Source organism: Rhodamnia argentea, chromosome 3, assembly GCF_020921035.1.
Source record: "Rhodamnia argentea isolate NSW1041297 chromosome 3, ASM2092103v1, whole genome shotgun sequence".
NCBI classification, from domain to species: domain Eukaryota; kingdom Viridiplantae; phylum Streptophyta; class Magnoliopsida; order Myrtales; family Myrtaceae; genus Rhodamnia; species Rhodamnia argentea.
In genome coordinates this window covers 22,154,361-22,178,336 of record NC_063152.1, presented here as the reverse complement: position 1 = coordinate 22,178,336, position 23,976 = coordinate 22,154,361, and the positions used below count along the sequence as shown (strand labels likewise).

General features: G+C 37.8%; 2 protein-coding genes and 1 long non-coding RNA gene across 3 annotated transcripts; all 3 read left to right on the top strand.

The window, feature by feature from the left end:
• The first annotated feature begins 8,324 nt into the window (after nt 1-8,324).
• LOC115756702 (phenylacetaldehyde synthase-like) lies at nt 8,325-9,878 on the top strand. Its single transcript, XM_030696565.1, has one exon. The coding sequence runs from the start codon at nt 8,325-8,327 to the stop codon at nt 9,876-9,878; it is 1,554 nt and encodes a 517-aa protein (XP_030552425.1).
• Nucleotides 9,879-13,030: 3,152 nt separating this feature from the next.
• On the top strand, nt 13,031-13,834 carry LOC115756696. Its single transcript, XR_004017249.2, has 2 exons — nt 13,031-13,067; nt 13,165-13,834. It is a non-coding gene; the product is annotated as an uncharacterized LOC115756696 (long non-coding RNA).
• Nucleotides 13,835-20,687: 6,853 nt separating this feature from the next.
• Nucleotides 20,688-23,206, top strand: LOC115729722 (phenylacetaldehyde synthase-like). The gene is made up of 2 exons (XM_030660352.2): nt 20,688-22,301; nt 23,175-23,206. Exon 1 carries the CDS (start codon nt 20,688-20,690, stop codon nt 22,239-22,241), a length of 1,554 nt encoding a protein of 517 aa, XP_030516212.2. The 3' UTR covers nt 22,242-22,301; nt 23,175-23,206.
• Nucleotides 23,207-23,976: the final 770 nt, after the last annotated feature.

Sequence of the window (23,976 nt, the reverse complement as noted above, 5' to 3'; positions counted from 1 at the left end):
GGGTTCATGGACTGGCCCAATATTGCTAAAATGTGTGTACTGTGAAGTCCTAAATCGAGATTGTGTATACGAAGTTCATGAAATCTTTGTATTTTGAGCGATTTGCTACATCTTTTGATCGTTCGAATTCGTTACGTTGCATGTGGTTTTGCTTCGTGAAAAGCAACAAAGTCAATGTTGTGTTAACTGTGGCGGCGGTGATGTGACTGTTTTTGGTAAATACAATCATATCAACATGTGGCTCGCTTATGCTTGAGTTTTATCGAACAATTTAGTTTTCAAGATCACTTTAATAAATCTCTATTACTATCAAATCTCTAATTCTGCATTTGTAATTATGCATATTCTGGAAATAAATGCACTAATTGATATTGAAATGATTGTTTAAAAGTAAAAGAAAAAGTTTCAGAATGATTGTTTATTTTCGGGAGCTTATAAATAAATGACTTATAAATGAGCTTTATCTGCTATTTATGTACATATGGTCACTGGTCTCCCTTCACCTAGTGGCACACGGAATTTGACAATGGGGGTGGACACACACGCGCGCGCGTAAAAATGGCACTTGGCTTTGGTACCAAGTTAGAATGTTCAGCCCAAAAGCTTAAGCAGTAGAAGGAGACACCATATGTATATGAAGAACATATAAATTCATTATCAAACTATGTGGGATATTTCAACACCCCGAGGTGTTCCACGTGAAAGTTGATTAAAGTAGTGAGATACCAATGCCAAAGGGGTAGGACCTAACTCTGATACTATTTTAGAAAGTTCAATAAAAAATTTAAATTAATAAGTGGAAATAAACTATATATTCTTTTTTTTTTGTCAATACGATTCGCAAATCCTACAAAAGTTGCAGGTGCTCAAGGGTTTTCCATTAGCACAACGAGATTTTGTTCTATGTGCTCAGGGCTTTGCTTTTCTCTTTGTCTCTAGGGTTATTCCTTTTCCTTATAAACTTCGATGGCTTTTCGGATGATAAGTTTAGCGAAGAAATTCTTTGATACAAACTCTTGAAAAACTATATGGACATTATACAAATTCACAGGTATAGTTGCTAGAATGGCAGCTACTACAAACCTTTTTTTACCCGAGCATTTAAAATCTGTTTTTTTCTTTATTTTTAAGAAAGTGAGAAATCACATAATTCTCTTCCTTAAAGCATATGCTACAATAGCCAAAATCCCATCTCCGGTAGGCTTTTGGTCTAATTTATCCCTTGCATCTGTTTGACATAATAAGAATACCCAAAAACTTTTGAGCATTACCTATAAGAGTAGCTTCACATAGGTGTGTTTGGTCGGCATTTGCAAGGAGCTTTACGCTTCCAAAGCCCCTTGAAGAGGCATTTGGATGATATCCTCATAATTTTACTGTCTTACGAATTAATGTGACCCCTTCAACTATCCTTTCACATGTAGTTGTTCACACTCGAGATTCACAATTGAACCAAGACTAACTGTAGCCTTAATAGATTATTCTTTTGGAGCCGATTCTGATTTTTCTTCTACTTGGATAGTCCAGCTTCTATAAAGTCTTTTCACTTTTTAAAAGCTCATTCAAGTGTTCTATCATCAATATGTACTGAAGCTTCTTCAGCAAGTCCTACGGATAGCCTACGATCTAGGGCTAATTTTCTAGTATCACTGCCGCTAAGGTTAGCCACTCTTTTTACGAGGATTTGAAATGAATGGTGCAACCTTTTCTATCCACATTTTTTGAACTTCAAATACTTGATTTGAAAGCATGTCTCTCATGCTTCTTTAAATTCTTCTCATTCTCAAATAACATCAAAGCCTTTCATTGGCCAGTTTTGGTTTGCGATCAACCATTTCTATTTGTTAGAATTGTCTAGTTTATTTTTTATAAGAAGGAAGAATGAATTAGGCTTTTCAAAGAAGCTACAACCATGATGGCATTCCTGTAAATACTTGAAGCTGTGAAGGGTAAAAAGGTCACAAAAAGAGTTTCCAGCGCAAGCCAACCGTTGGCCACATTTGTCCTCGGGAGTTTCTGATGAGGATAAAAGTACTTAGGGCTCATATTCCATTCGAGGCCCAGCTTCAAAGTAAGCCTAATTCATGAATTATTGTTACATCTTAGGAATATTGTGCAACTACACAGAGCCCACAAGGTATAAGGCCTGAAGGAGGATGGCCCAAATGAAGAGTTTAGCCCATTTATCCACACTATCAAATTATCAATGCAGGGTACAAACAAACTCCTTACCCATGTTTAGTCTAACAACCCTAGTCACGTCACCATTCTCTGTGTTGCGTCGACCCAAATGCTGTCGTCGGAGCTCGCTGTCGTCGGAGATCAAGTGAACATTTTGCACATCATCACTAACGTTGCCATACCAACTTCGCCATCCACTACGTGCACACTGTTCGGGTCGAATTTAGTATATTCATATTTGGTAGTCGTCTTTGATGGTGTTTGCCGGCAATGAGTTGGCATTGGAGTGCCGGTCGAGCCATAGACGGAAGGGAAAGCCATGGCTGAGGTCGAAGACGAGGTCAAACTATTTGTGTTTTGGGAATAACGCTATTTGAAATTAAAGGCACTGCGTAGACCACTTATCAGATTAGAAGACGAGTACCTCTCTTGAAGGCAAATATATATGAAGAACTCAATGAATGCTGAAATTGTCCATGGACATCAGTATTTTCCTTTAGGTATGTGGACCTCGAAAACATAAAGAAATAGAAGTCAGGGTTATACTCGATGTATTAAACTAGGGCTATGCTAATAATATAACGGTGACGGTGCATTCCTAGAAAATAATGGTGCATTCCGGACCACAAACACTTTTTCTCGAATGATGTGCAACCATTGTAATTAGCTTTCGATCATATATTGACTTTCATTTCCAAACATCTTTCACTAGTTTCACACGTACTACGAATGACATATTTGATCATTGCCTGAACTGAGGAATTTTTACTAGTGAGTCAAAAGAAAAATATAGAGTTCTTGCAATATGAAGAAAATTACATCCATGGTTATACCATAGTAAATTTTGTTTAATTGTGGAAAAAAAAAGGGAAAAAGCCACCAAAAATCCTAAACTATGCCCGTTGTGATACATTTACCTCAAACTTTTCTTTATGGCACAAAAAAACCCTAAACTTGTGCCCATGTGACACATTTATCCCAAATTTGTGCCCATGAGACATATTTACCCCAAACTTTTTATTGTGACACAAAAAATTCCAAACTTGTAGGCATATGACATATTTATCCCAAATTTTGAGGTAAATGTGTAACACAGATACAAGTTTAGGATTTTTGATATCCAAACATCTTTTACTAGTTTCACACATACTACCAATGACATATTTGATCCCTACCTGAACTTAGGACTTTTTACTAGTGAGTCAAAAGAAAAATATAGAGTTCTTGCGATATGAAGAAAATTACATCCACAGTAAAATTTGTTTAATTGTGTAAAAAAAAAATTGTGAAGTTTGGAAATTGATATTTTAGTCCCTGAATCTTTTTGTGCTTGTACGATTTTCTTTTATACGAACAACTTGTTTTCATCAAGCAAGGAACACTATCTTGCATATGATCAAACTAAGTAACTCTTGTCACATGATCAAAAAATTTGTTTGGGAACCCCAAAAGTAAAAAAAAATCACACCCGCGTCGCATGTCCGAAACTAATTCACCTCTGTGTATTTGCAATTTAAATGGCACAGACAATTGAAAAAATTAATAAAAGAAAGTCACAACATGATTTAAATAAACCACGACATGCTTGTATAACACAGGCAATCATCTTTGGAATTTGGTTGTGATGACTGTATTCAGTAACTTAGGCTTAATGAGTTCTATTAAAAATCAGAATTATTGTTCAAATAGTTCAATGCAGTCGAAAAAACACAGATTACTAGGTGGACTTAGATGATCAATGGTCAACTTTCATTTTCCTTTAAACTATCATTTTTCAGAAGTACAAACAGACCAAATGATGACACACCCATGCATATAGATGTTTCAAAAAAGAAATACAGAGTTTGACATAAGCATTAGACTCGTAAGCACGATGGGAACGTGGTTCTATATTCTATTCCAATGCTGTTTTTGTGGGCGTTATAGAGGTAATTAGGACCACATTTTTGCATGGCTCCTCACTTTTCATATCTCTCTCCTCTACTGTCATAAAATTTTTCTGGGGAAATTTACTGCTTGCCCCTTTGGGTCTTTTGAGATTCATGACACGCGATTTCACATAATGTGCCAGATTCAACTTGTCGAGGGCAACATCGTGCACCAACTTATTTTTTCACCCTCTCCGAAAGGGATCCTATCAATTGAATTGAAATTGAGCCAAAAAACAGCTCTAACCCTGAAATTGCAACATATCTCAACTGAATTGAAATTGAGCTAAGAACAGCTCTAACCCTAAAATCGCAACAAATTTGAACCAGATCACTCTTTCTACAAGGATTTGAATTGAATGGTGCTACCTTTTCTATCCACATTTTCTGAACTTCATCGATTTGAAGCTTGTCTCTCATACTTCTTTAAATTCTTCAAGCCTTTCATTGGCCAGTAAAAAATCATCACTCTTGCAATAACATCTTTCCCTTCTTTTGTGTCCACATTACCACCACGAGAGTGCATTTACTTCATTACATAACCCATCACAGGTATGAGAAGATATATCTGGTTTCCTATCAATCATTTATATTTACTAGAATTGTCTATTTTATTTTTTACTAAGAAGGAAGAATGAACTAGGCTTTTGAAAGAAGATGCTAAGCCGATGGTTAGGGGTGTCAATGGTTCAACTCGGTTTAATTTTTTGAAAAATCGAAATGAACTGAAGTACTAGGGTATAAGCTTGAACTGCACCACATCTCCTGCATGTTGCCCTGAATTGAAGATGAACTAAACCAAAAATCCAGTTTAGTTCGGTTCGTTTTAGTTCAATTTTCGATTTTTCTTATTTGCTTTTTTGGGGGGGATTGAGGGCCGTCGAACCGGTTAACTGAATCGAACTGACCCGAAATAACTAAATTGAAAAAAAAAGAATAGTTATTTTCAATTATTAGAATCGAAAATCGGATCGAGTTGAAATGAACGAAATTTTCAGTTCAGTTCGATTTGGTTTTGACACCCTTATTGATAGGGATAGCATTCCTGTAAACACTTGAGGCTCTGAAGGGTAAAAAGGTAATAGGTTTTTAACGCAAGCCAACGGTTGGCCACATTTGTCCCATTCGGCAAAAGTTGGTGTGTTTAGATTCAAAGTAAGTCTATTTCATAAAATTATTTGACCTTATGAAATTTGCGCATGGTGTAAGGCCTAAAGGAGGATGGCCCAAATGGAGAGTTAGCCCATTCGGCCACATTTAATGGTGACTCGCAAGTTTGATGATGACACGGTTAGCAACAATAATAAAGGGTAGCAAAGGTAGAAAAAAGTTTTGGACATTTAATGGTGACTCGCAATTTGAAGCAGTTGGCTAAAGACTCGAGAAAGTATAATTTTTTTTAACATATTGCATTGGTATCAATTCAATCCTAAATCTTTCAATTAAATCAATTAAATCTTAAATCTTTTTACGTTTTACCGATTGAGTCCATCGGGTCAATTTAGGTTGGTAATTGCTAACGTGGATGCTGATTATACTACATGGTAATAGCTGACGTTGACTTGAACTTTTTTTTTTAATGATATTTTAGCTTTTTTTGAAATTTTGATGATCTATTAGTTTTTTCTTCCTTTTTTGTTATTTTTCTTCCATTTTCTATCTTTTCTTTGTTTCCCATTGAGGTCCACTGAGCTCGCCGGTCACTAACAAGGGTCATGGCCCTCGCCCAAATGTGGGTGAGGTGCATGTGGCTGCAGGTAAAGGTAGCCTCATTTGTGACCGGCAAGGCTGCCTTAGCCCGTGGCCACCTGGTGAAGGTCCGGTCAAACCAAAGTGTCCTCTAAATCAAAAAGTTGCGCAAAATGTTTGAAAAAAAAAATGAATTGTGCAAAGCCTACACTCTGTGTAAGCAAATCGAAGGTTCCTCTAACTCTAAAAGCTGTGTCTATTAGCCAAGCATTGCAACTTCTACACATAGATCTATGCATATTTGAGTAAGCAGAAGCCAAGAGCCATTATGGTAAGAAATTTTGCTTGGTTATTGTAGGTACGATCGGTGACACCTAAATTTTCCATCCGAAGACCTCTCATACATTTCATGAAATTTAGGGATTCAATTTGCCGACAATGGAATTCGACTCTCAGACAAAAATATGGATATTGCATAATTTAGCATTCGCATTATTTATTGTTCTGTCGTGCATTTACAAATTAGCGACATTTTTCTGTTTCAAATTAGCATGTCCTTATCGAACAAAATATAGGTCAGGTTATGAATTCTATTTGAATTGGCCCTGATGATGACCCGGCTATAAATATAGGAGAAAGGAGCCTAAACTCATTAGAAATTTCAAGATTAAACCCTAAACTTCTTCTAATAAGTTCAGCCACACTCCCTTGGCCTAGAAGGAGTCCAAATGTGATTAGCATGTGCCATCCAACGTCGGCCAGCTGCCAAATAGGGCAAGAAAGGGTATCAGTCGAGAAAGGAAAGAAGTTTGATCCGACACCGTTTTAGGAAAGTGGCTTTCGGCTGGCACATGGAAATAGAAAGAAGATAAACGAAAAATCAGCAATGCGAGAGGAAAATATTTGGCCTGTGAGTTAAGAGGGAAATAAGCGTATTCATTTCTATTTATAGTAAAAAACTATGGGCTGGATCCTCAGTTGAAGCAAGTGGATGGTGTTGGGTTACACCTAACATGCATAGGCAAAAATAAATAAATAAATAACTGCAGCGAAAATAAAATCCATACATGTATCTGCAAAGCGACCATGTGTTTCAATCAAAAATCAAATTGAACAAAAGGGTTACACGAATTATCTCGTAACGTGCTTAAAACGATTTGGTTCCGATGTTCTTTAGTTATAGAATCCTACAAATGTTAGACCTCGAGTTTAGACACACCATCGGCACCAATTACGCACCAATCGCTCACCGAACCGAAGAAAGAACTCCAGTTAATTACCACTTTAATTATGCTAGCAATCTCATTGACCCGATACTTCGTGCTCTTGATATTTCGGTCACGGCACCAATAAAAGAGAGAGAAACCATTTTGTCTCTCATTCACACACAATGCTCGCGCGCACGTACACACACACACTCTCTATTTCAGCAACCGTTGTTGATCCCACTATTATTGCGTGATCAGCAACACTTGCTACTCACAAGTCATGCACATTGTGCCAATTGTGCGCACGATCAGCAAGCAGCTGATGCATAACCACCATATGGGCATTTAGGGCACATTAACATGCATAATATGCATGCGGCTCATCAACTTTTAATTTATTTGATATGGTCCCTAAATTTTTTATTTATTCAATATAGACCCTAGACTTTTGGTGCATGTTCAATTTACTTCCTAAACTATGTTAAAATGTTCAATTTTGTTCTTCTAGTAATTCCAATTCGGGAACAACACTGAATATTTTCATTTCATACAAAGACTAAATTGAATATGAATCAAAAGTTTAGGGACCACATTAAACAAATTAAAACTTCAGAGACCACATTGCACATTGGGCTAGTTCATGGACCGCACCGAATAGATAAAAGAATCCAGGGACCACACAGCAAATCTGGCCAAAGTTCGGGGACCATTGGCGTCATTTTTCAAAAACCAGAAAAGGAAGGCAATCAGAATGGGTTGCAGAAGCGAGGGAAGGAAACGCTCTCATACCATGACAAGAAATAAAGAAGAAATAGAGGAATTTGGAAATCTGTAAATGTATTGTATGTATAAGGCTTTATGTATAATACAATGTATGGACACAATAAAGAAAAAGATAAACATAAGATGCTTTCCTAATTGTACATGATTTAATTCACAACTAAATTGATTTACGCAATTCACTTCAGGAAAAGGAACCGTATTTCCAACAAAACATTTCTCTAACAGTAAGACTTGATTAAACCAATTGAATTGATTAAGACTAAAGACCCAATTTGCATTCTGTATTCTGTCCATAAGATTTAAACGACTTCACGTTTTGAAGAGTATTCCTGAACAATAATCATGTGAAAGAAAAAGTCAAGTGTTAATTCTGTTGTACAATTTAATGGTGGCCCCCATCAAGAAGATAGTAAGAGTGACCCACAAGGAACATAAGCAAATGTATCAACTACTCTTGACTCGTAATGGCTTCGGCAACCGGTACCACCCCTCTTGTTGCTCCATCCATATATAGGAAGCATCCAATCCGAATGTGATGAGCATCTCCTCAAAAAACAGAAGCAAGATCATGAATCTACTTGATCCTGATGAATTCAGGCGTCAGGGACACATGATCATAGACTTCCTAGCCGACTACTATGAAAATATTGAAAAGTACCCGGTCGTTAGCCGAGTTGAGCCAGGATATCTTTCCAAATGCCTCCCAGATTCCGCTCCATCCGATCAAGAATCTGTAGAAACCATACTTCATGATATAGATCAGTACATTGTGCCAGGTCTGACTCATTGGCAAAGTCCCAACTTCTTCGCCTACTTCCCAAGCAGTTTTAGCATCCCGGGAATGCTTGGCGAGATTCTTTGCAGTGGGTTTAATGTGGCAGGATTCAACTGGTTCTCGTCCCCCGCCGCGACCGAGCTGGAGAGCCTAGTCATGGAATGGCTAGGGAAATTGCTCGATTTGCCGACGTCATTCCTTTTCTCGGGACACGGTGGGGGGGTCATTCAAGGAAATACTTGCGAGGCCATTATTTGCACCCTGACTTCTGCAAGAGATAAGATCCTGAGAAGATTAGGACATGATTCTATCACAAAGCTCGTTGTCTATGGTTCGGACCAAACACATTGTTCGTTCCAGAAAGCAGCGCGGATCGTGGGAATCGACCCGCAGAACTTCCGAACCATAAAGACGACCTGGTCGACATCGTTTGGCCTGTCACCAGACTCGCTAAGGAACGTAATCTATTCAGATATTGACAGGGGACTAATTCCATTATACTTGTGCGCCACCGTCGGGACAACTGCGATCACAGCAGTGGATCCACTGACACCTCTATGCAAGATCGCTAACGAATTTGGCATGTGGGTTCATGTAGATGCTGCCTACGCAGGGGCATCTTGCATATGCCCAGAGTACAGGAAACTCATCAATGGGGTTGAGCTTGCTGACTCATTTAGCTTCAATGCGCACAAGTGGTTATTGACCCCTCTTGATTGTTGCTGTCTCTGGCTAAAAGATCCAAGTGCCCTAGTAAAGTCCCTATCAACAGACCCAGAGTACCTCAAGAATGAGGCAACCGATTCAAAACAAGTGGTGGACTACAAAGATTGGCAACTTTCTCTCAGCCGGAGGTTCAGGGCATTGAAGTTGTGGCTTGTACTAAGAAGCTATGGAGAACACAACCTGAGAAATCACATCAGGAACCACTGTGGATTGGCAAAGTTTTTCGGGGAGCTCGTGGAGGAAGATGGCCGATTCGAAATTGCTTTCCCAAGACATTTCGCAATGATCTGCTTCAGGATTCATCCTTCTGCAGTAATCGATAACATGGCAATTGGCCATGCGCTCGAAAAGGGACACGGTGAAGCGTGGAAGGCAGAAGAGGTGAACAGGCTTAATGCACAGTTGCTTGAAGCTGTTAATGCTTCAGGCCGGGCCTTCATGACTCATGCATTGGTCGGAGGCATCTATGCCATACGGTTCTGCGTCGGTGGCGCGCTGGTGACAGAGAGGCACGTAGCCATGGCGTGGAAGGTGGTGCAAGAACATGCGAACTCTGTGCTAGCTCTGGCGAGGCATGCGAAGGAATGAGATATATTGCCCAAACCCCATCCTTCCATTTTGCCTGTGATGTTTGCGTCTCGATTTAGCATTCTACGGTTTTTTTTTTTTTTTTGGGTAAGGATTTAGCATTCTATGTTGAAGTTTGTTTGAAAAGACAAACATAAGTGCTTTTTATTGTGTCACGTAGGAGAGATGGAAGATTGCAAGTCAGTTTATAAATTAGAATGCTATTGTAATATTTTTAAAAAAAGAGAAATGAGCAAGTGGGCTAGACCCCATCATACCTACCTGATTATTAGGTGCACTTATCAATTTATTTTTATTTTTTGAGATTATAATTAAAATAAATTGTCGATTCCTAATAAAAGAGTGTACGTAGGATTTGCAGTTATTTTATTAAATTTATTTTTCGAATTTTAATTATTGATTCCTAACAAAAGAGTGTAAGTAGGATTTGTAGTTATTTTATTAAATTTATTTTTTGAATTTTAATTAATTATTTATGTCCAAGAGTTGCAATCTTTTAGACGAGGCAATTTTCGAACAATGAAGAGTTGTGTCTGAATAAAGTGTTTTTTGGACAACGAAGAGTTGTGTCCGAATTAACTTCTTTTTAGACACGAAGTAGTGTGTCCGAAATTAACCGTTGTTTAGATACATATAGTTGCGATCAAATGACACTTTTCGGACATGAAAAGTTGTCTTCTTTCAACTATTATATATTGAGCGACTCTGTTCATTTTTAGAATCTTAACTTCTACTTTCGTTTTTCTTTTTTAAAAATACACAATTATTGTTTCTATTTGTTTCCCTTGAGAGATCTTGGAAAAATATCAAAATTGCTATATGCTATTCTCATTTAGAATTTGTTGTATCATGGAGAATATTTGCCAATAATCATTAGCAATGTCGTGGGGCAAATAAATCTTTAAATAGAGTGTTATTATACCTCAAAGTTTGATTCTAATATTCATCCCGTTCGATCATATTTTCTAGCGTTGTAACCAAGTCAATTGTACTTGGCAAGGGAAATACTTATCCACTATCTATGCTATTTTAGAAAAGTTGAGGCTTTCTTATGAAAACCAAGAAGATTTTTGAAGACTTACAATAACATTTCGGTTCCAAATTTAAGCCGTTAAATTTACGACCAAAGCAACGACCATGCGCAAAAGCTCCAATATCAAACAAGAAATAGAAACAAAATAAACCACTCTAGTTCCACTAAACATAAGTCACAAGTCATATGAATAAGATGTGCCAAATGAATGGGTCGGGGTTGGGTTGGGTTGGGTTGGGTTCATGCCTGGTCGAATATAGTTCGATTCGTATTGAACCATTCAACTTGTTTTGACCAATTTTCATATAATACAAATCGAATGACTCATACTGGACACAATCCAACTCATACCCGACCCAATCCATATTACTTAAATGCTTCTATATTTAACTAAACTATGAAATATTTATTTCTTATAATTTATTAAAAAATGTTATTGCTAAAACACTTTCATACAATGGATTTTTTTTAATTTTTTAATTTTAAATAAATTATTTTTTTAAAAATAATTTTTATCTATTTTTAAAAATAATTTCTTATTATTAAACAATTATTTTTTTAAAATAATTTTTTACTTTTAATTTTTTTCTATTTTCTCGGGTGACGCCGACCACTATTTCAGAACAGTTTTTCTTTTTTTCTTTCTTTGTTTTATTTATAAAAAAAAAATAAAAAAGCATATAAACTAATGTACTTGAATTGAGGCCCATTTACAAGTGGGTGCTCGAGAAGTTGCAGGCCACGGGCCGAAAATGAGTTGTGTTAAGACCAATTTTTTAACAAACTTTATAAGCCTAAACTAAATCCATATATGATTTTAGTGAATAAAAGCGAGTTAAAAAGTGGGTGAAAGATCCATATTAACACCTCTATGAGTAACCAACAAAATAAAACAATGAAAGGAACTCTGAGAAAGTTCAAGCCAAATATGACAAGTATCAATTGGACTAGGACGAAAAAGAGCTTGAATGTTTTAGTTGCACATTAACCGATCAAAAACTCAATCATGGAACGTATGCTGCTGGGTCAAGCGTCAATATATCAATTTAACATTGCTGGTACTACGGAAGCTATGTACCATCGTTTTTCTTTCAGATTTGCTGCTGTGTTTCATTACCACCACTTGTTAGAAGAGTAAAAAGGGAGAAAAGATAAAGCTAACTGCAACTTGCTTTTTGTCCATCACATTTATTTCATCAAGTGTTGGGCAAATAACTTTTGTTGTATATGTAAGACATATCCAAATAATGATTCCGAATATTACCAATACTCCTTACAAGAACAAGCGCCACACCTAAAATGATGAAATCGACTACGATCCCTCACAACAATCTCCCTATCGTAAATCTTCGAAATCAGTTAGATTGCCAAATGACAATCTGCACATATCCTCAAATTCTTCGTGACCCTAAGAGGAGTACCTGGTCCAGTGTTGATAAGCATGAATGCCACCGCAATCTTCTCACTGTGATAAGACAAAGCATTCTCCTTTTCCTCCTCCTCTATATCCACAAAGACGTTTAAGGTTTGAGGGACGTAACCTTCCAATTTTAGCAACCGTGTGATCTCCACTAGCTTCAAATATATTGCCTCACTCTGAGGATGAGATTTATCGCCCATAGTAAATTCATGAACCTTATTTCCCAACTCAACAAGGCTATGCCCGGGAGCTTTCCTGACTCCTTCGCTTGCCATTTCCTTCCTCACTTTTTGCACATCAGACCAACGACCCTCGAAAGCATAGAGATTTGAGAGCAGCACATAGTCCCCACTGTGTTTAGGCTCTAACTGCAAGATTTCACTTTTTTCCTCACTAGATGTTATCGCCTTGAAGCTTGAATAGAAGACATTTTACAGATGCACACACGAATGTACACATATTTTCTGCATGCCCTGTTGATGATTAAGTTCAGTTTCATTATAATGGACCTTTTGCTATGCATCTTGCTGAACAATTTGAAGAGTACAGTGAATTTGTAGTGGATTGCTGCATTTTTTGTATGACTTGATAATTCTCTCAAAGTGATGATTATTGTCCAACATGACAGGAATGGTCAGAAGAAATATACCCTCCATATGCGAACGGACCAGGATATGTCATTTCAAGTGATGCTGCCAGGTTTGTCGTTTCTCAACATAGAGTCCGAAGCCTCAGGGTGATTTTCCTGTGTGGTTTTCGTAAGAATATATATATCCTCCAAGCTTTTTTTTTTTTTTAATGGCTGAACTGTTATATGTTTTGCCTGTGGGTAGCTCTTCAAGATGGAGGATGTAAGCATGGGGATATGGGTGGAGCAATGCAACAGTTCTGTGCCGGTACAGTACTCACACAGCTGGAAATTTTGCCAATATGGTTGCATGGAAGACTATTACACTGCACATTACCAGTCTCCTAGGCAGATGATCTGCTTGTGGGACAAATTGGCTAGGGGTCAAGCCCAATGTTGCAACTTTAGATGACAGATTAAGAGACAAATCTCGTCTTTAAGATTCAGCCGTACATAGTCCTCTTCGGCTTCTTGTAATTAAGCCCGCATCTGGTTAGTTCCGCTATATCATGAAGTAGGTCAGGCTGGCAATCCCAGTAGAGAAAGTGATAAAGAAATTTTGACTGGGATATATTGTGCCATTGCACTGGCTATTTTGATCGAGCTGAGTAATTTCGGTTCGGTCATCTTGAATGGAACCCGTTTTGCGCTACCGGGAAAATGTCTCTGTGACAAAGGAGTAGGCTATTCATCGAAGCATCAACTGAATCGAACCAATGTTGATGAAATGGAAAAGATGGGTTCAGGTTGATGCCTTGAGTTTTGATCTCGTTTCTGTGTGACGTCTTAGCCTGCAAGCTGAATTTGTCTGAACTGGACCAAATGATGTTGTCTCCATGTTTTTCAATTTCGATGGCCAGATTGCTGTTCCGATCCAAACATCCAGCGCGTTCGATTAATGGAAATTTGCACTTTTACAAAACGGGCATCCTATCAAGCCCCACTCACCTCTGGGTTCATGGACTGGCCCAATATTGCTAAAATGTGTGTACTGTGACGTCCTAAATTGAGATTGTGTATATGAAGTTCCTGAAATCTTTGTATTTTGAGCGATTTGCTACATCTTTTGATCGTTCGAGTTCGTTACGTTGCATGTGGTTTTGCTTCGTGAAAAGCAACAAAGTCATTGTTGTGTTAACTGTGGTGGTGCTGCGGATGGTGGTAAGTGGTAACAATGTGCATCGATGGCAGCGGCGATATGACTGTTTTTGGTAAATACAATCATATCAACATGTGGCTCGCTTATGCTCGAGTTTTATCGAACAATTTAGTTTTCAAGATTACTTTAGTAAATCTCTATTACTATTAAATCGCTAATTCTGCATTTGTAATTATGCATATTCTGGAAATAAACGCACTAATTGATATTGTAATGATTGTTTAAAAGTAAAAGAAAAAGTTTCAGAATGATTGTTTATTTTCGAGAGTATATAAATAAATGAGTTATAAATGAGCTTTATATGCTATTTATGTACTTATGGTCAGCGGTCTCCCTTCACCTAGTGCACGCGGAATTTGACAATGGGGGTGGACACACATACACGTAAAAATGGCACTTGGCTTTGGTACCAAGTTAGAATGTTCAACCTAAAAGCTTAAGCAGTAGAAGGAGACACACATGTATGTGAAGAATATATAAATTCATTATCAAACTATGTGGGATATTTCAACATCCCGAGGTGTTGCACGTGAAAGTTGACTAAAGTGGTGAGATACTCACGCCAAAGGGGTAGGACCTAACTCTGATACAATTTTAGAAAGTTCAATAAAAAATTTAAATTAATAAGGGGAAATAAACTATATATTCTTTGTTTTTTTTGCCAAACGATGTGAAATGTTTCAATACGATTTGCAAATCCTATAAAAGTAGCAGGTGCTCTAGGGTTTTTCATTAGCACAACGAGCTTTTGTTCTATGTGCTCAGGGCTTTGATTTTCTCTTTGTCTCTAGGGTTAATCCTTTTCCTTATAAACTTCGATGGCTTCTCAGATGATAAGTTTAGCGAAGAAATTCTTTGATACAAACTCTTGAACAACTATATGGACATTATACAAATTCACAAGTATAGTTGCTAGAATGGCAGCTACCACAAACCTTTTTTCACCCGAGCATTTAAAAACTGTTTTTTTCTTTATTTTTAAGAAAGTGAGAAATCACATAATTCTCTTCCTAAAGCATATGCTACAATAGCCAAAATCCCATCTCCGGTAGGCTTTTGGTCTAATTTATCCCTTGCATCTGTTTGACATAATAAGAATACCCAAAAACTTTTGAGCATTACCTATAAGAGTAGCTTCACATAGGTGTGTTTGGTCGGCATTTGCAAGGAGCTTTACACATCCAAAGCACCTTGAAGAGGCATTTGGATGATATCCTCATAATTTTACTGTCTTACGAATTAATGTGACCCATTCAACTATCCTTCCACATGTAGTTGGCACTCGAGATTCACAATTGAACCAAGACTAACTGTAGCCTTAATAGATTATCCTTTTGGAACAGATTCTGATATTTCTTCTACTTGGGTAGTCCAGCTTCTATAAAGTCGTTTCACTTTTTAAAAGCTCGTTCAAGTGTTCCATCATCAATATGTACTGGAGCTTCTTCAGCAAGTCCTACGGATAGCCTACGATCTAGGGCTAATTTTCTAGTATCACTGCCACCAAGGTTAGCCACTCTTTTTACGAAGATTTAAAATGAATGGTGCAACCATTTTTTGAACTTCAAATGCTTGATTTGAAAGCATGTCTCTCATGCTTCTTTAAATTCTTCTCATTCTCAAATAACATCAAAGCCTTTCATTGGCCAATTTTGGTTTGCGATCAACCATTTCTATTCATTAGAATTGTCTAGTTTATTTTTTATAAGAAGGAAGAATGAATTAGGCTTTTCAAAGAAGCTACAACCCTGATGGCATTCCTGTAAATACTTGAAGCTGCGAAGGGTAAAAAGGTAACAAAAAGAGTTTCCAGTGCAAGCCAACCGTTGGCCACATTTGTCCTCGGAGTTTCTGATGAGGATAAAAGTACTTGGGGCTCATATTCCATTCGAGGCCCAGCTTCAAAGTAAGCCTAATTCATGAATTATTGTTATATCTTAGGAATATTGTGCAACTACACAGCGCCCACAAGGTATAAGGCCTAAAGGAGGATGGCCCAAATGAAGAGTTTAGCCCATTTATCCACACTATCAAATTATCAATGCAGGGTACAAACAAACTCCTTACCCATGTCTAGTCTAACAACCCTAGTCACGTCACCATTCTCTTTGTGTTGCGTCGACCCAAATGCTATCGTCGGAGCTCGCTGTCGTCGGAGATCAAGTGAACATTTTACGCATCATCACTAACGTTGCCATACCAACTTCGCCATCCACTACGTGCATATTGTTCGAGTCAAACTTAGTATATTCATATTTGATAGTCATCTCTGATGGTGTTTGCTGGCAATGAGATGGCATTGGAACGCTGGTCGAGCCATAGACGGAAGGGAAAGCCATGGCTGAGGTCGAAGACAAGGTCAAACTATTTGTGTTTTGGGAATAATGCTATTTGAAATTAAAGGCACTGCGTAGACCACTTATCAAATTAGAAGACGAGTACCTCTCTTGAAGGCAAATATATATGAAAAACTCAATGAATGCGGAAATTGTCCACGGACATCAGTATTTTCCTTTAGGTATGTGGACCTAGAAAAGATAAAGAAATAGAAGTCGGGGTTATACTCGATGTATTAAACTAGGGCTATGCTAATGTAACGGTAACGGTGCATTCCTAGAAAATAACGGTGCATTCCGGGCCACAAACACTTTTTTCCGAATGATGGGCAACCATTGTAATTAGCTTTCGATGATATATTGACTTTCATTTCCAAACATCTTTCACTAGTTTCACACATACTACGAATGACATATTTGATCACTACCTGTACTTAGGACTTTTTGATAGTGAGTCAAAAGAAAAATATAGAGTTCTTGCAATATGAAGAAAATTACATCCACGGTTATACCATAGTAAATTTTGGTCAATTGTGTAAAAAAAAATTGTGACATTTGGAAATTGATATTTTAGTCCCTGACTCTTTTTGTGCTTATATGATTTTCTTTTCTACGAACAACTTGTTTTCATCAAGCAAGGAACACTATCTTGCATATGATCAAACTAAGTAACTCTTGTCGCATGATCAAAAAATTTGTTTGGCACCCCCAAAAGTAAAAAAAAAATCGCACCCACGTCGCATGTCCGAAACTAATTCACCTCCGCGTATTTGCAATTTAAATGACATAGACAATTGAAAAAATTAATAAAAGAAAGCCACAACATGATTTAAATAAACCACGACATGCTTGTATAACACAGGCAATCATCTTTGGAATTTGGTTCTGATGACTGTATTCAGCAACTCGGGCTTAATAAGTTCTATTAAAAATCAGAATTATTGTTCAAATAGTTCAATGCGGTCGAAAAAAACTCAGATTACTAAGTGGACTTAGATGATCAATGGTCAACTTCTCATTTTCCTTTAAACTATCATTTTTCAGAAGTACAAACAGACCAAATGATGACACACCCATGCATATAGATGTTTCAAAAGGGAAATACAGAGTTCGACATAAGCATTAGACTCGCAAGCACGATGGGAACGTGGTTCTATATTCTATTCCAATGCTGTTTTTGTGGGCGTCGTAGAGGTAATTAGGACCACATTTTTGCATGGCTCCTCACTTTTCACCTCTCTCTCCTCAACTGTCATAAAATTTTTCTGGGGAAATTTACTGCTTGCCCCTTTGGATCTTTTGAGATTCACGGCACGCGATTTCACGTAACGTGCCGGATTCAACTTGTCGAGGGCAACATCGTGCACCAACTTATTTTTTCACCCTCTCCGAAAGGGATCCTATCAATTGAATTGAAATTGAGCCAAAAAACAGCTCTAACCCTGAAATTGCAACATATCTCAACTGAATTGAAATTGAGCTAAGAACAGCTCTAACCCTAAAATCGCAACAAATCTGAACCAGATCACTCTTTCTACAAGGATTTGAATTGAATGGTGCAACCCTTTCTATCCACATTTTCTGAACTTCAAAGAGTCGATTTGAAGCTTGTCTCTCATACTTCTTTAAATTCTTCAAGCCTTTCATTGGCCAGTAAAAAATCATCACTCTTGCAATAACATCTTTCCCTTCTTTTGTATCCACATTATCACCACGCGAGAGCATTTACTTCATTACATAATCCATCATAGGTGTGAGAAGATATATCTGGTTTCCTATCAATCATTTATATTTACTAGAATTGTCTATTTTATTTTTTACTAAGAAGGAAGAATGAACTAGGCTTTTCAAAGAAGATACTAAGTTGATGGTTAGGGGTGTCAATGGTTCAGCTCGATTTGATATTTTAAAAAATCGAAATGAACTCAAGTACTAGGGTATAAGCTTGAACTGCACCACATCTCCCACGTCTCGCCCTGAATTGAAGATGAGCTAAACCAAACATCCAGTTTGGTTCGGTTCGTTTCAATTCAATTTTTGGTTTTTCTTATTCGCTTTTTTTTGGGGAGGGGGAGGGGCTGAGGGCCGTCGAGCTGGTTAACCAAATCGAGCTGAACTGAAATAACCGAACTGAAAAAAAAAAAAGAATAGTTATTTTCAATTATCGGAACCGAAAATCAGATCAAACTGAAATGAATGAAATTTTCAGTTAAGTCTGATTTGGTTTTGACACCCTTATTGATAGAGATAGCATTCCTGTAAACACTTGAGGCTCTGAAGGGTAAAAAGGTAATAGGATTTTGACGCAAGCCAACAGTTGGCCACATTTGTCCCATTCAGCAAACGCACCAAGGGAGCCTAAACTCATAGAAATTTCAAGATTAAGCCCTAAACTTCTTCTAATAAGTTCAGCCACACTCCCTTGGCCTAGAAGGAGTCCAAATGTGATTAGCATGTGCCATTCTAAAGTAGGAAACAATACCAAAAAGGAAAGTGACCAAGAGAGCAACGTTGGCCGGCTGCCAAACAGGGCAAGAAAGGGGGTCAATCGAGAAAGGAAAGAAGTTTGATCCGACACCGTTTTAGGAAAGTGGCTTTCAGCTGGCACATGAAAATAGAAAGAAGATAAAAGAAAAATCAGCAGTGCGAGAGGAAAGTATTTGGCCTGTGAGTTAAGAGGGAAATAAGCGTATTCATTTCCATTTATAGGAAAAAACTATGGGCCGGATCCTTAGTTGAAGCAAGTGGATGGTGTTGGGTTATACCTAACATGCATAGGAAAAAAATAAATAAATAAAATAAAAAAAATAAAAAAATAACTGCAGCGAAAATAAAATTTATACATGTATCTGTAGAGGCGTCCATGTGTTTCAATAAAAAATCAAATTGAACAAAGGGTTACAAGAATTACCTCATAACATGCTTAAAACAATTTGGTTCCGATATTCCTTAATTCGAGTCCTACAAATGTTAGACCTCTAGTTTAGACATACCATCGGCACCAATTGCGCACCAATCGCATGCCAAACGGAAGAAAGAACTCCAGTTAATTACCACTTTAATTGTGCTAGCAATCTCGTAGACCCGTTACTCCGTGCTCTTGATATTTCGGTCATGGCACCAATAAAGAGAGAGAAACCATTTTGTCTCTCACTCACACACAATGCACGCACACACTCTCCATTTCGGCAATCGTTGCTGATCCCACTATTACTACGTGATCAGCAACAGTTGCTACTCACAAGTCATGCACGTTGCGCCCATTGTGCGCACGATCGGCAAGCAACTGATGCATAACCACCATGTGGGCATTTAGGGTACATTAATATGCATCATATGCATGCAAGCTCATGAACTTTTAATTTATTCGATATGATCCCTAAATTTTTATTTTATTCAATGTAGATCCCGAACTTTTGATGCATATTCAATTTACTCCCTAAACTATGTTAAAATGTTCAATTTTGTTCTTCTAGTAATTCCAATTCAGGAACGATACTAAACATTTTCATTTCATACAAAGGCTAAATTGAACATGAATCAAAAGTTTGGGGACCACATTGAACAAGTTAAGACTTTATAAACCACATTGCACATTGGGCTAGTTCGGGGACCGCACCGAACAGATAAAAAAATCCAGAGACCACACAGCAAATCTGGCCAAAGTTCGGGGACCATTGGTGTCATTTTTCAAAAACCAGAAAAGGAAGGCAATCAGAATGGGTTGCGGAAGCGAGGGAAGGAAACGCTCTCATACCATGACACGAAATAAAGAAGAAACAGAGGAATTCAGAAATCTGTAAGTGTATTGTATGTATAAGGCTTTATGTATAATACAATGTATGGACACAATAAAGAAAAAGATATACAGAAGATGCTTTCCTAATTGTACATGATTTAATTCACAACTAAATTGATTTACCAATTCACTTCAGGAAAAGGAACCGTATTTCCAACAAAACACATCTCCAACAGCAAGACTTGATTAAACCAATTGAATTGGTTAAGACTTAAGACCCAATTTGCTCTGAATAATAATCATGTGAAAGAAAAAGTCAAGTGTTAATTCTGTCGTACAATTTAACGGTGGCCCCCATCAAGAAGATAGTAAGAGTTACCCACAAGGAACATAAGCAAATTTATCAACTACTCTCGACTCATAATGGCTTCGGCAACCGGTACCACCCCTCTTGTTGCTCCATCCATATATAGGAAGCATCCAATCCGAATGTGATGAGCATCTCCTCAAAAAACAGAAGCAAGATCATGAATCTACTTGATCCTGATGAATTCAGGCGTCAGGGACACATGATCATAGACTTCCTAGCCGACTACTATGAAAATATTGAAAAGTACCCGGTCGTCAGCCGAGTTGAGCCAGGATATCTTTCCAAATGCCTCCCAGATTCCGCTCCATCCGATCAAGAATCTATAGAAACCATACTTCATGATATAGATCAGTACATTGTGCCAGGTCTGACTCATTGGCAAAGTCCCAACTTCTTCGCCTACTTCCAAACCGGTTTTAGCATCCCGGGGATGCTTGGCGAGATGCTTTGCAGTGGGTTTAATGTGGCAGGATTCAACTGGTTCTCGTCCCCCGCCGCGACCGAGCTGGAGAGCCTAGTCATGGACTGGCTAGGGAAATTGCTCGATTTGCCGACGTCATTCCTTTTCTCAGGACACGGTGGGGGGGTCATCCAAGGAAATACTTGCGAGGCCATTATTTGCACCCTGACTTCTGCAAGAGATAAGATCCTGAGAAGATTAGGACAGGATTCTATCACAAAGCTCGTCGTCTATGGTTCGGACCAAACACATTGTTCGTTCCAGAAAGCAGCTCGGATCGTGGGAATCGACCCGCAGAACTTCCGAACCATAAAGACGACCTGGTCGACATCGTTTGGCCTGTCACCAGACTCGCTAAGGAACGTAATCTATTCGGATATTGACAGGGGACTAATTCCATTATACTTGTGCGCCACCGTCGGGACGACAGCGATCACAGCGGTGGATCCACTGACACCTCTATGCAAGATCGCTAACGAATTTGGCATGTGGGTTCATGTAGATGCTGCCTACGCAGGGGCATCTTGCATATGCCCAGAGTACAGGAAACTCATCAATGGGGTTGAGCTTGCTGACTCATTTAGCTTCAATGCGCACAAGTGGTTATTGACCCCTCTTGATTGTTGCTGTCTCTGGCTAAAAGATCCAAGTGCCCTAGTAAAGTCCCTATCAACAGACCCAGAGTACCTCAAGAATGAGGCAACCGATTCAAAACAAGTGGTGGACTACAAAGATTGGCAACTTTCTCTCAGCCGGAGGTTCAGGGCATTGAAGTTGTGGCTTGTACTAAGAAGCTATGGAGAACACAACCTGAGAAATCACATCAGGAACCACTGTGGATTGGCAAAGTTTTTCGGGGAGCTCGTGGTGGAAGATGGCCGATTCGAAATTGCTTTCCCTAGACATTTCGCAATGATCTGCTTCAGGATTCATCCTTCTGCAGTAATCGATAACATGACAATTGGTCATGTGCTTGAAAACAGACACGGTGAAGCGTGGAAGGCAGAAGAGGTGAACAGGCTTAATGCACGGTTGCTTGAAGCTGTTAATGCTTCAGGCCGGGCCTTCATGACTCATGCATTGGTCGGAGGCATCTATGCCATACGGTTCTGTGTCGGTGGCGCGCTGGTGACAGAGAGGCACGTAGCCATGGCGTGGAAGGTGGTGCAAGAACATGCGAACTCTGTGCTAGCTTCGGCGAGGCATGCGAAGGAATGAGAAATATTGCCCAAACCCCATCCTTCCATTTTGCCTGTGATGTTTGCGTCTCGATTTAGCATTCTATGTTGAAGTTTGTTTGAAAAGGCAAACATAAGTGCTTTTTATTGTGTCCCATGTAGAAGAGATGGAAGATTGCAAGTCCGTTTATAAATTAGAATGCTATTGTAATACTTCAATAAAAAGAGAAATAGGTAAGTGGGCTAGACCCCACCATACCTACCTGATTATTAGGTGCACTTATCAATTTATTTTTATTTTTTTGAGATTATAATTAAAATAAATTGTTGATTCCTAACAAAAGAGTGTACGTAGGATTTGCAGTTATTTTATTAAATTTATTTTTTGAATTTTAATTATTGATTCCTAACAAAAGAGTGTATGTAGGATTTGCAGTTATTTTATTAAATTTATTTTTTGAATTTTAATTAATTATTTATGTCCAAGAGTTGCAATCTTTCAGACGAGGCGGTTTTCAAACAATGAAGAATTGTGTCCGAATAAAGTGTTTTTCGGACAACGAAGAGTTGTGTCCAAATTAACTTCTCTTTAGACACGAAATAGTGAGTCTTAAATTAACTGTTGTTTGGATACATGTAGTTGCGATCGAATGACACTTTTCGGACATGAAAAGTTGTCTTCTTTCAACTATTATATATTGAGCGACTCTGTTCATTTTCGGAATCTCAACTTCTACTTTCGTTTTTCTTTTTTAAAAATACACCGTCATTTTTTTTAATTATTTCCCTTGAGAGATCTTGGAAAAATATCAAAATTGCTATATGCTATTCTCCTTTAGAATTTGTTGTATCATGGAGAATATTTGCCAATAACCATTAGCAATGTCGTGGGGCAAATAAATCTTTAAATAGAGTGTTGTTATGCCTCAAAGTTGGATTCTGATATTCATCCCATTCGATCATATTTTCTAACATTGTAACCGAGTCAATTGTACTTGGCAAGGGAAATACCTATCCACTATCTATGCTATTTCAGAAAAGTCGAGGCTTTCCTATGAAAAACCAAGAAGATTTTTGAAGACTTACAATAACATTTCGGTTCTAAATTTAAGCTGTTAAATTTAAGACCAAAGCAACGACCATGCGCAAAAGCTCCAATATCAAACAAGAAATAGAAACAAAATAAACCACTCTAGTTCCACTAAACATAAGTCACAAGTCGTATGAATAAGAAGTGCCAAATGAATGGGTCGGGTCGGGTTGGGTTCAAACTTGGTCGAATATAGTTCGATTCGTATTGAACCATTCAACTCGTTTTGACCCATTTTCATATAATATAAATCGAACGACTCATACCGGACACAATCCAACCCATACCCGACCCAATCCATATTTCTTAAATGCTTCTATATTTAACTAAACTATGAAATATTTATTTTTTATAATTTATTAAAAAAATGTTATTGCTAAAACGCTTTCATACAATGGATTTTTTTTTTAAATTTTTTAATAAATTATTTTTAAAAAATAGATAAAAATAATTTTTTACTTTTAATTTTTCCGACCACTATTCTAGAACAATTTTTCTTTTTTTCTTTCTTTGTTTTATTTATAAAAAAAAATAAAGAAAGCGTATAAATTAATGTACTTGAATTGAAGCCCATTTACAAGTGGGTGCTCGAGAAGCTGCAGGCCACGGGCTGAAAATGAGTTGTGTTGAGACCAGTTTTTTAACAAACTTTATAAGCCTAAACTGAATCCATGTATAACCTAAG